Source organism: Leopardus geoffroyi, chromosome B2 (genome assembly GCF_018350155.1).
Source record: "Leopardus geoffroyi isolate Oge1 chromosome B2, O.geoffroyi_Oge1_pat1.0, whole genome shotgun sequence".
In the NCBI taxonomy this organism is placed as follows: domain Eukaryota; kingdom Metazoa; phylum Chordata; class Mammalia; order Carnivora; family Felidae; genus Leopardus; species Leopardus geoffroyi.
Genome location: NC_059332.1, coordinates 137,314,492 through 137,327,303, shown reverse-complemented (window position 1 = coordinate 137,327,303; position 12,812 = coordinate 137,314,492). Strand labels below are relative to the sequence as shown.

Genomic DNA, 12,812 nt, shown 5'->3' with positions numbered 1-12,812 from the left:
GCCCGCGCGCAGCCGCTCTTCCGGCCCCGCCGCGCCGCGGTCGGTCGGGCTGCGGGTGCGCTGCCGGCAGCCCCCTGCGCTCGCACGTCCACATCCTGCCTCTCCGCCGCGGCCCTGCCGCCGGCTGCCGCAGCTCTGTGATTTCATTGGCCAGCGCTGGAGGAAGATGAACGCCACTAGTTCTGTTTCCTTTTGATGCTGCTCTGACACACGGTGGGGCGGGGGGGAAATGTTTCCCCAGGAGCTGGCTCAGAAAATCAAGGGCTACCAGGAGCAGATCGCCTCTTTGAACTCCAAGTGCAAGATGCTGACGATGAAAGCCAAGCATGCCACCATGCTGCTGACGGTGACGGAGGTGGAGGGGCTGGCGGAGGGGACGGAGGACCTGGACCGGGAGCTCCTCCCCGCGACCTCGGCCCACCCCTCTGTGGTCATGGTAAGTAAGGGTCAAGGCCGGGTTTGATGGGAGCCGGCGCGCTGCGCTCCCTTCTGACTGTCCCCCCTGGCTAGCGGTTCTAGGTTCGCTCTCCGTGGCTTAACTTAGGGATCGGTGCTAGGTGTTGCAGATCAGAATGAGGAACAGTCTCAACTCTCTGACTACATTTGGGCCAAGGCCAGTTTTTGATGCCTATACAGTGACAGTTACCCTAAACAGTGACAGTTAAAATGAAGCTGTTGGCTTGAGGCGGCTGAATTATTTAATATGCCTAAGGTTGGCCCTGCATTTGTTTATAATTCAGCAATCACACTGAAAGGCTCTGAGCTTCCAAAAAAAAAAAAAAAATTCCTTTGCACAGTTTTGTAGATTTCTGGGAGATAGGAGAATCACGCTACACACATTTTTTGTGTATGTTTTCCAAGCTAAAACACTGGCCAGCTAGATATGTTTGTGTATTCTGTTATACAAATGTTTAATAAAATATAGAAGAAAAGCTGTTATTAGAAAAATAAGAAAATAGAAAATCCAAAGTGTAGCTTTGGATTAAAATAAATAGGTTCCATTAATTGCTGTTCTGCAACATTATTTCCGTATCACTTTGTATCTAAAAATGCATTAGTTGTTTTGGGAATGACAGTGTTTTCCAGTGCTGCATATTTTCCACACATATGTGCTATGCCTCAGATAGTGTATGTACCTGGACTCTTTTGGCAAAATATTACTTTGGGTACAGTTATGTCCCTAGGACATTTGGAATCCGAGATGTCCACAAAAGACTCAAGTTTTATTTTGTAGACCCTTCTCTCCCTTGTATGATCCACGATTCTACTACTTATTTATAAGGACACAAACAAACATCAAGGAAAGGAAAACACTGAATCAACAACAAAAGTCTTTAATGTGATAGGCACCCTCTTTCCCTGTTTGTTTTACAAATGGTCCCTAAAGTCTTATTAACTTGAAGACAAAACTTTTAAGTACTAACGCAGAATTCATATGTAGATTCGGGTCTCAGTATTTCTAACTCTTGTTATATCCTTACCTTTGTTTTGACCTGTGCCTGACTAGGTCTTTTGTTAACATAGCTAACTGATGTTCTGTTCGTGTCCTTTGGGCTACGTTTTATGTGATAGATGACTGCGGGTCGCTGTCACACTTTGCTGTCACCTGTCACAGAGGAGTCTGGGGAGGAGGGAACCAACAGTGAAATTTCCTCTCCACCTGCCTGTCGCTCCCCTTCACCTGTGGCTAATACAGATGCTTCTGTTAACCAGGTACCACGATTTGGCATTCCTCTAGCTAGGATCTCTGGATGGATGCAGGACTCCATTCCCTGTTCTTAATAGACTGTGGGTATGAATCTTATACTTGAGGGACACACCGTTAGGTGTGAAATTGCACAAACTGTGATTGTCATGTGATAACCACTACGGGCTCAGCACACCGGCTCCTCTTCTGGGCTTCCAGCAGTGACATGAGCAAAAATTAGGTCACAGAAATTATAGCTGGAGAAGGCCAAGTTATAAGGCATTATGGCTGGAGTTCTAACAGCTATCTAATAGGAGTACTGCATCCGAACAGAGAAAGAAATGTTTATGTCACCATTGTAAAATAACATGATCTCTTTGTATTGTAACATTCATCGAACGTGGTTTTGACACTGATAAGCTCAGATTTTAAAGATGAAAACCTTCTACTCTTTCTTTATTTACTGTCAGCCAATTTAAGGGGGATGGCCCGGTGTATATATTGGAATGTCTAAGTAGACTTGTGTTTTTTATCTATTTTTCAATAACGTTAAGTTTTGTGTCCTATAAAGTGGAGATGATACCTTGTTATGGGGTGCTTTTTAGCATACATTATGTTAGATTCAGATTGTGCTAAGTTAAATATGTTAAGGAGTTTTCATCAAAAATATTATATAGAAATAAAAAATACGCGTTTACAATAGCCAAAGATTTTTAATGCACGTTAAGTCCTACTTTCTTTTTCTTTTCCTTTAACCAAAATAGTTTAGTTTTTTTTTATTTTTATTTATTATTTTTGAGAGAGAGAGAGAGCACAAGCAGTGGAGGGGTGGGGGCGGGGGGGTGGGAAACAGAGGCTCTGAAGTGGGCACTGTGCTGGCAGCAGCAGCTTGATGTGGGGCTCGAACCACAAGCCGTGTGATCGTGACCTGAGCTGAAGTCTGACCTTTAACCTACTGAGCCACCCAGGCGCCCCTGGCCAAAATAGTCTTTAAAAAAGTTTGATGATATTACTGTGAAATTATGTAAGTGTTCAAAGAAGTTGAAATTTATTATTAAGGAAGAAGCGTTAAACAGAACAAATGTTCTATAAGCTATATTACAAATCAATTACAATTATTTTTATTTTAAAACAGAGCATTCAAAATAGTATTTCTGTAATTAAAAAAAAAAAAAAAAACCACAAAAAACCTTCTTCCCCTAAAACAGGAATATAAAATTGATGAATGTTTTAGGTAAAACAATTCTCTTGGCAAAATTGTATGTAGCTCTAGGAAGTTATGAATTTATTCATTCATCAGACACATTTTGAGTACCTGCCTGGCATGAAATGTTTTCTGGGTTCCAGACAGGTAATAAAGGAGAAGACAACAGTGGCCCCTGCCATCAAGGACCTCATAATTTAGAAAGGTGGATGTGGGATGACTAATAACAAAAGTGATGAGAAGAGACTAAAAACAAAACAAAACAAAACAAAAAAAAAAGAGAAGTTCAGCGTACCCTGGGGGAAACTTTTCTTCAGATTCTGAGTTTAAAATATGTATTACTCATTCTTTGATGTTGTGTTCTTCCCTGTGGTCACAGATGTTATTAGAATCAGAGAAACTTGGCTATAGTCAGCTATTTATCGTATAGGAAAAAACTATCCTATATAATAAACTTAATGTTCTTAAATTTTTCAAATGGAACAATAAACTGAGGCCTTAAGATTAACACTGTGGGGAGAATATCCCTGGTCTAAGATTATAAGCCTCCATGATACTTCTTGTAAAGTGTCTCTCACTGTACGTATAAAAATGCCTCGTGCATGATAAAATACACAAATGTTTTCATATTATGGTTACTTCAGCTGTCAAACTCAGTCAAACCCTAAAATTATGAGTGAGATCTTTCTTTGTTTTAACTAGATTTTGACACCCCTCTGCCATCAAGGGAAAGCATCAATTAAATCACATTGTGGACGTACTTATACGTGATACTGAAGATTAGCAAAAAAAAAAAAAAATGCCCTTACTCAGAGGAGGCCCTTAAAAAGCAAATGCGCTATGCTTGGTGTTCAAGCAGATCAACCCCTTCATTAAGGCCATGTGTTATTCTTGTACAATAATATAAGTCAGAGGAAAATGAACAAACACTACAACCTGGCCGGGGATGTGCTAGATTTGCAAAATTTCCTCTTGTAGTTGAGGAGGACGTTTAGAATCCTCATAAATTCCACTTTTCAGACTCAACACACTGTATAGAATGTGTGCAGCTGTTTTAGGGGGCAGCCAAATATAACTGCTGTATAAAATTGCAGCTGTTAAAGGAAGGTTTTGTGCTCGCTGCTTCTGTAAGTAGATCTCCATTATATAACGGAGCGATTCCCCCCAACCCCGTCCACCCCCCACCCCTCCGCAGTCAGTGGGTTCTGTCTCTCTGACAGTAGCTATTAGCTCAATGTGGTAACAGTGTAGCTTACTGGAGAGTGGAAATAACCAGGCAACCCCAGGATTTGCTGCAGGCTTCTTGATGCTATTAGAAGCAAAGCAAGAGGCCAGCTCCTTGGCAGAGTTGACAGAAGCCAAGGTTTGTACCTGGTAGAGCGCCAGGCTCCAGGTTAGAAGCTGAGCACGAGTCCCGTCTCTTCTGCCTGAAAGCTGACTGTACCTGCAACGTCCTTTAGTGGCCTCATTTGTAACAGCGAGCAATGCTACTTAATTCACAAACTTTTAAAAATTAAATGTGATGTGAAGCATGAAAATACTCTTTAACCTGGACAATGTAAATGAAATAGTAACTGTAGCTTTCCAAATTCATTTTGTTAGGAATCCACTGGATAATAACTCTCATATCTTAAGTACAAAGCAATAAGAAACGTCTTTCTGAGGATGATTCTTTGCTATGCCAGTTAAGGCCTCCATTTTGTAATTAGAGGATTGTTTTATTTTATTGAATATATGTGGCCCTCAAATATTCAATTCAATATTTGAATATATGTAGTCCTCAAACTATTCATCTACAAAAGGTGATACTTTTTCAGATGCTTTTAAGAAACCAGGAATTCTCATTCCTGTGTAATAGGCCTGAGCAATACACATACATACCACACTCGTACACACACACACACACACACACACACACGCACACACACACTCTCTCTCTCTCTCTCTCTCTCTCTCTCTCTCTCCCTCTCTCTCTCTCTCTCTCTCTCACCTACAAAAGAACCAGAAAAAAATATTTTTTTGTAACACATGTATTTTATTCTGGCTCTTGTGGGGGGCTTCCTTATTTATAAAAGAGTATTTAATTTAAAAATTGTACATTTAAAGCAACTTTTTGCTTTTCCTTGTGGACCCAGTAATACTATTACCTTTCTTGAGGTGCTTGAGTGGCTCAGTCATTTGAATATCTGACTCCTGATTTTGGCTCAGGTCATGATCTCATGGTCATGAGATCCAGTCCGGCATCAGGGTCCATGTTGGGCTCCTGGGCTCCTTGCTGGGTGCGAAGTCTGCTTATGATTCTCTCTCACTCTCCCTCCTCTCTCTTCCTTTCTGCCCCTTGCCTCTCTCTCCCTCTGCCCCTGCCCCCTCAAAAAAAAAAGTACCTTCTGTGTATATAAAGTTTAAAAGTGCTTTTATATGTATGATGCATTATAGATATATATGCCTGCCTGTTATTTGCCAAACATCCTAAGACCTGCTCAGAGTCAGAGACAAAAGGCACTTCTCCGGTCTTAACTGAGACCGGAGTGAGTAATCACAATAGAATGGGGCAATGGCCAGGACGGGGAGAAACACTGCATGGTGAGGGCGCCCCTGAACCTGGAGTTCAGGATGGGTCAGAGGGAGTGCAAGTTAAGCAGTTGGTGTGCACTAGAGTGAGGTGACATTTTTCAGGCAAGAAGGAAAGACATATGGAAAGGTGTGGTGTCAGGAAGGAGGATGGCCCATCAAGACAACTGCAAATAGGGTCAGTATAATTAGAGAACCAGTTTCCGAGGAGGAGGGAGAAGCGGAGAAAAGAAACTGAGAGGGCTGAAGGAAGCACATCATGAAGGACCACACACACACACACACACACACACACACACACACACACACACATTGAACTTTATCCAGAAGCTAATAGTTAACCACAGAGGGAATGTAACTAGAAGCTATGTACAGAAGTAAGTCTGAGAACAGATCATCCTGGGTCAGTGTGGACAGTAGAATAGAGATGGACAGATTCGGACCCAGAGAAGCTAGTGAGAGACAGAAGTTGCACATTCTGATGCCTGGCCAGGGCTGTGATGTCAACGGCCAGGGAATGAAAAGGACCCGAACAGCACCTCTGTTCATAAACCAGGCAGCCTGTCCCCTGTTAGAACTACCATAGTCCTGTGGACACAGAGTCCAGTCTTATGTACCTTCTGGTTTGCAAAAGGAGCTATGAATCTGGATTCTTATTAAACCTCTCTACTTCGATGACATTTTCAACAGTATCATACACTAAACTAAATGTGTGCAAGCCAGAGGCAGCCTGCAGGCTACGAGTTTGCAACCTGAGAATTGGGCAGTTGTTGTTCTAATGAGAACTTGAAGCAGTGCTGGGGCAAGGGTATGTGTCAATAGAATTCATCCTAAATAACCTGTGGATGGGAAGGGAGAGAAGAGATAGAGAATAGATCCCACGATCAGAGCTTCTGCATAGAAGTTCCATTTATTGAAAGATGGATAGAACATGATTTTTTTTTTTTTTTTGTAAATTTGTTATTTCTCATCCTGGATGTTTTTGTTTTGTTTTGTTTTATTTGTCTGTTTTTGTTTTTGGAAATGTTGAGTTTGAAATGTAAAAATGAAGATGTGAGTGCAGAGCTTATAAATAACTGAGGGAAATACACAAGTGAAAGCTTGAATGACTGGAGCTTGGAGGAGAACAGATTACAGGGACAGTGTTTCCAAAAGGGGACAGTCAGAGGTGTGGAATGCTATCGAGAGGTCAGGCAGAAGAAGGGCTGAAAATAATCATTTTATTTTACAGAAAAGAATCATTCGGGTCAAAGCACAGCTGGGTATTTAGAAGTGGATTGGGGGTGAGAAAGTGAACATTATCAAATGTAAACTACCATTTTCAGAAGCTGGATTATCATGTGAACGGGAGAAAAGGAAGAAACGGCAATCACAACTATGTGTTTGTGTGTGATGACCCATCACTTTGTGATTTGTGGACTTTTCTAACATGTGACATCCTGTAAGAAAAATACCGAAAAAGAGTATGTGTTTTTAGACTGAAAAGATTTGCCTCTGTTTATATGCTGAGGAGAAAGTCAGTAGAGATAGAGAGGATAGTAATACACCAAGGTCCTTGAAAGAGTGAAAGTGGATGGGATTCTGGGAGTAGGTGGGAGGGTTATCGTCCAGCCGGGAAACTGGCAAGTATAAGGTAAAGGGGAGTCTGAGCGTAGACAGATTTTTGGAAATTTGAGGAGTTTCAGGGGTATCTCCTCGATGGCTTCAGCTGTGTGTTTGTGTGTGTGTGGGGGGGGGGGGTGTGTATATGCTCATGAGCATGTACACCCATGCGCTCTGGAAAGTAAAGTTGGATTGAGTCCTGCCTGGGATTTTCCAGGTGAGTAACGCAGAGTTTAAAGGGGCAAAGAAGGCAGAGGTGTTGGCAAGAGGAGAGTTTAAGTAACTTTAGACATAGCTAGAAGTGCACATGGGGCGAGCCTATTCAGTGATGACAGGCTATCATGTTCAAGGGTGTGGAGGACTGAAGCGGGGTGAAAGTAGGTGAGGTGAATGGATAGAGCTTAGCAAAGACTTGAGAAGAGCAAAGTAATCTACCCAGGATGGTGACAGGATCAGGATCGAGGAGGAACCAGTCTCCATGTTCCAGTGTCTTCAGTAAAGGTTGGGGACTTACCTGGAAGTGTCAACAACAAAATAAGTACCAGGTCTCATGGCCACTCAAATATGACTTCATTTAATCCTCAGAACTCCCCAGTGTTACACACATGAGGGAACCGATGCATGAGATGGGAGTGACTTTCTCGTTATACAGCTACTTAGGAGAATTTCAACTGGAATCTCAGCTCTGACTCCTCCGGTGTCAGACTCCTGTCTGAACCCCTTTTACCCCACAATCCTGCTTCTGTCCTCATACACACCCCCAAACACCAGCCCTTTCCTGTTCTTATTTTGGTTTCTCCAGTGTCTGGGTCCTTCTTGAAGACTTTTTACCAAGACCTTATCCATAAGACCTTACCTTATCGATAAGGCTCAGGTATTTTCCATTCAGATACATTATTATCTCCAACAGTACAACTGCAAAAGTAGTGAACTTTTTTTAATGTTTGTTTATGTATTTAATTTTTTATTTTTAAAATTTTATTTAAATCCAAGTTAGTTAACATAGAGTATAATAGTGATTTCAGGAGCAGAATTTAGTGATTCATCACTTACATGTAACACCCAGTGCTCATCCCAACAAGTGCCAGAGAGAGAGAGAGAGAGAGAGAGAGCACATGGGCATATGCACACATGTACACACAAATGAGGGAGGAGCAGAGAGCAAGGGAGAGAGAATCCCAAGCAGACTCCACACTCCCAGTGCAGAGCCCAGTGCGGGGCTCAGTCTCACAAACAGTGAGATCAGGACCTGAGCTGAAATCAAGAGTCGGAGGTTTAACCCACTGAGCCACCCAGGTGCCCCAAAAGTAGTGAACTTTGTAATAGAAATTCCCAGAATATAAACATTACTCCCCACTTCAATTTCTATTAATACACATAAATATGCGTAGAACAATTGAAAACACATGATTATATGTCTTGATGTAGGAGAGTCCGTTATTGACACTATAAAATATGTAATGTTACTTATAACCCAAGAAATAATAAAAAATTCAAAAGGTTTGTTTTTCATCATTCACTTTGATTATTTCCAGTGTACTTCCAGGAAGTGATGAGAAGGAATCATTTTTATTATTTCTTTCTTAGAGTAGTTTTAACTTCCCAATTACATTTTCCTTTATTTAATATTAAAAGAAGTTAATTCCTGTGAGTGATGAACTCACAGATACAGAAGATCTGGCTGTGCCTCAAAAATGACTTAATATTATTTAAATCAAGTACTTTTTAAAAGCATGCAGCACTTTAATCAATACATTAAAAAACAACAGTTTAGGAGATAATTTAGATTCTCTTTTTTCGCCTTATTAGTTCGTCTTTTCAATATGTGCACCACTCTAATCTTTTGTATTTCTGTTTTACCAAATATAGACTAAGAATGGGTTTGGCAACTTGAAATATTTGTTCATTTTTTTTTTATAGAAGCCAAAATTCAGAAGCAACTGTAGTGTGCTTTGATACAATCTTTGTCTTCTCGTCACAAGAATTACACAAACCTCGATAGTTTATAGCCCCTATAATAGTTTATAGTTTAGGTGAATCCCAAACCCTTCCTCCACAAGGCAAACAATACAGCGCATGTTAACCTAAATTTGTCTTCTTCTTGAACCCAACACCGGGCTTTGCACCCGTAGGACATTGCTTATTACCAGGCCTTATCTGCTGAGAGGTTGCAGACAGATGCTGCCAGGATCCACCCCAGCACGTTGCCATCGCCGGAGTTCTATGAACTAGGACTGGAGCCATCTGCTACCGCTAAGCTGGATGATTTGCAGCGTTCTTGGGAAACCCTAAAGAATGTGGTAAGTCTCCGAAACGTGGAAGTGTTTAACTCCGTCCACCGCACACGGGATTACCCGAGCGACTGTCTTACGAAACCCACGCCCGGAGTTAACACACTCCGTGCACAGAGTCGGATACCGTCTGTTGGGCCACAGACGTCAGGATGTCGCATGAGGAAAGAAGTGTAGTAACCTAGAAGATAAGAGGCTAGGACACGTTTGGTAATATCCTTTTCTTCTTTAGATCAGTGAAAAGCAGCGCACTCTCTATGAAGCTTTGGAAAGGCAGCAGAAGTACCAGGACTCCCTCCAGTCCATCTCCACAAAAATGGAGGCCATCGAGATGAAACTCAGTGAGAGTCTGGAGCACGGCAGGGGTCCAGAGAGCCAGATGGCGGAGCATCAGGTACAACTAGCGGTGACTTCGGTTTCCCGCATGATTAGGTAGTGCCACTCCGGTGACTGGTTGGCTCAGCATGTGTTTGGGAGAGGAGACTGACTTTTTTGTGTTGCATTAGATCAGTGCTTATAGAGTAAACAAGATTCCACACGGTGGTTGTTTCCACCACTTCTTCAGGGAGGGATCCAGGAAGGAAAGACGGAAATGCAGACCTTGAATTGAAGCAAAGAAAGCCACATGCCCGACGGGGCTTCTTCACTGTTATCTCACAAAGTGCCTTTCCTAATAGTTGCCACGTTGTGCTGTTGCCGTTGTGAACTGTTGTGGGGATAAGATGTCCTTTCATCTACCTCCTCCGGTTACTGTTGTCTTAAGAAACTTAGCCAGTATGGGCCTAGCACCTTTCTGTGATCACTTCAGAGAATAGCTCTCAGACTTAAGTGGGCAAAGAAGCAGTTGAAGAACAGGCGTTCAGAGTCACAATCTTATGGTTGCACCTGACTTGAATCGTTTTTTAAAATGTTATGCAAACAGGCAAATCTTTGGCTTGATGTGAGAAACAGAGATGATTACACTAACCTAATTCAGAAAGATGTTAAAAATACATCAATTTAAAATGCACGCTAGGGGCACCTGCATGGCTCAGTTGGTTAAGCCTCCGACTTTGGCTCAGGTCATGATCTCACAGTTTGTGAGTTTGAGCCCCGCATTGGGCTCTGTGCTGAGAGCTCAGAGCCTGGAGCCTGCTTCAGATCCTGTGTCTCCCTCTCTCTCTGCCCCTCCCCGCCTCGCGCTGTCTCTCTCTCTCAAAAATAAATAAACATTAAAAAAATTTTTTTAAATCTAAGCTAAGAAAATGCATATATTAAAATCCAGTTAATTCTTTAGCAGTATGATCAAGTGTACTGTTAATGCACAATCGGGTATAACTGGGAGCCAGGGGTACTGAGGTGTTCACTGAAATATTCAGTCACCGTGATATGGGGAAATACTACCTGCCCTCCCCCTCACCCCCCTGCCAGAATGGAGGAGCATGTACTAACCCTCTAAAAAGGCAGAGGAAAACAAAAGTATTTTTAGATGTAAATTAAGTGCTGTAAAGCATGATGTGATATGTGTATCTGTCAAGGACTTGGGAAATTTATTAGCTTTAGGCATGAAACTCTGTACTTTTTTTTTCTTTGAATCCAGGAAAACCTTGGAATATATTGGTTGCTCATATATGTAGTCTAAGATAAAATTGCATTCTTTTACATATATTAAGAATATATGTGGTGTTCTTGCAATCTAACCCAAAAATGAGCATATTTTATCTGGAGACAGTGTATTGAGAAATAGTGGCTTCAGGTTTTTGACACTTCTGTAACTTCTTAAGATAGAGATCAAAGTGTGTAGCACCCGTCCTTAGGCCTTATTTTTGTAAAACTCCCTTCTGTGGGGCTTTCTGCTCTCCCAAAGTCATCCATAGTCAGTCTGGTTTGGGGAAGGTGCTGTACAAACGTAGAGTTAGGGTCAGTCTTTGTTTACCTGGACTAAACCAATCATGAGGACAGTCCAGGGACTTAGGTGACTATTACAATGCAATTTTCTTTCAAGCACCATGGTCCTCTTTAACTGATACTCCAGTTAACGACTTGTCAACTGCTGCCACCTTACAGTCAGCTGAAAAAGTTGCCTGTGTAGAACCAGTGTGCCCCCTGGAGTTCTGTCTGCTCAGCTGCCCCTCCGCCCCAGCCCTATGCTTCACTATGCCGTAAGGGGCAGGATAAGTGATCTCCATTTGATTATAGTTTCCTCTAAAACTTCAAAAGGAATTGAGCATAAATTACCCAAAGGCTACTGTAGTGTGAATTTCAGTATCACACTGTCAGGCCATCACGAACGAGCAGGTGTTCCAGGAGAGGGTTTACATAGTTTAATTCTCTCTACTTCTGGGTTATCTCGGCCTTTGTTCAGGGTGCATGCTTCTAGTGTCCCAGGTGACTGACTGCAGCCCCCAAGACCTTTCACTGGGTCCCCCAGGATTCAGGAACTGCATGAAAACAGGATCGTGGTGGTCTGTCCTGACATTTCAGGGTTCCTAATTGAAAACAGAAATTAGCTCCCAACCACCACCCTGCCTCTCGGGCGTTGGGATGAAAACATGCCTAAACTGAATGTAGAGCAAAATTAGTATTTTCAAGGGATTTAATGGAGAAAACACAAAATGGCACATTAATGCTAAGTAAGTATTAACTATTAGAATGCATGTGGGACTTTTCTTGTAATTAAGGCCAGCCGCATGAATTTCTGTCTCTTTCTAAGCTGGGAGTGGTCATGTGAACAATTCTAGCAGCGAGGAGATGTAGCTACTTTCGTGATTATTACCCATCATGGGAACTTAACATATTAATGCTCTGCTGAGAGGCAAAGAAAGTATGAATTATGTATTGCTTTTCATATCACCCCAAATCTAAAATTTTCCATCTGACCTACTTTTGCCATCTGTACCTCAGTTCTACAAATTCTGGGACAGAGCTGCCCACGTGAAAAGCTAACAGTATCTCAAAGTCTAAATTGGTTCTTTGCTTCTGGAATGGTATTTTAAAAATTCCAAGAAGTGTTGTAGAATACTATTTCTAAGTTCCAATTGAATGTGGGTGAGGCAGTCCAGTATACTTTTTATATTTTCTAAAAATTAATAGAAACCCTTCAGTTGTTATTTCTTTCCCAACATTCTCTTGAAAGTATTAATGTTTCTTTAAGGAGCTGACCTAATACCTACATTTTTCCTCTACTTACTTGTCTAAATCTACTGAATTTGGGTAGAGTGCTGTGCCTTTCCTGTTATCTTCTCTAAATTGTATGGGGGATCTAATTTTAACACATTAACGCAGGGGAACCTGGGTGGCTCAGTTGGATGAGCGTTCCACTTTGGCTCAGGTCATGATCTCACCATTTGTGAGTTTGAGCCCTGAGTCGGGCGCTGTGCTGACAGCTCACAGCCTGGAGCCAGCTTCAGATTCTCTCTTCTGTCTCTCTCTGCCCCTCCCCTGCTCGCTCTCGCTCTCTTTCTCTCTGGCTCTCCCT

General features: G+C 42.0%; 1 protein-coding gene across 22 annotated transcripts in view; it reads left to right on the top strand.

Moving 5' to 3' along the window:
* Positions 1–12,812, top strand: part of SYNE1 (spectrin repeat containing nuclear envelope protein 1) — a 482,603-nt gene that overhangs the window by 313,251 nt on the left and 156,540 nt on the right. For 18 of the 22 annotated variants that reach the window (XR_006717653.1, XM_045500062.1, XM_045500061.1 and 15 more), the window contains 4 exons: positions 242–436; positions 1,573–1,713; positions 9,197–9,364; positions 9,588–9,749. Coding sequence is in view for 21 of the 22 variants with exons in the window: in XM_045500062.1 (XP_045356018.1) it covers positions 242–436; positions 1,573–1,713; positions 9,197–9,364; positions 9,588–9,749 (666 nt within the window). In the remaining variant the exon portion in view is untranslated. The remainder of the gene's footprint in view (positions 1–241; positions 437–1,572; positions 1,714–9,196; positions 9,365–9,587; positions 9,750–12,812) is intronic. The other 4 variants (XM_045500059.1, XM_045500065.1, XM_045500057.1 and 1 more) reach the window with 1 other exon arrangement.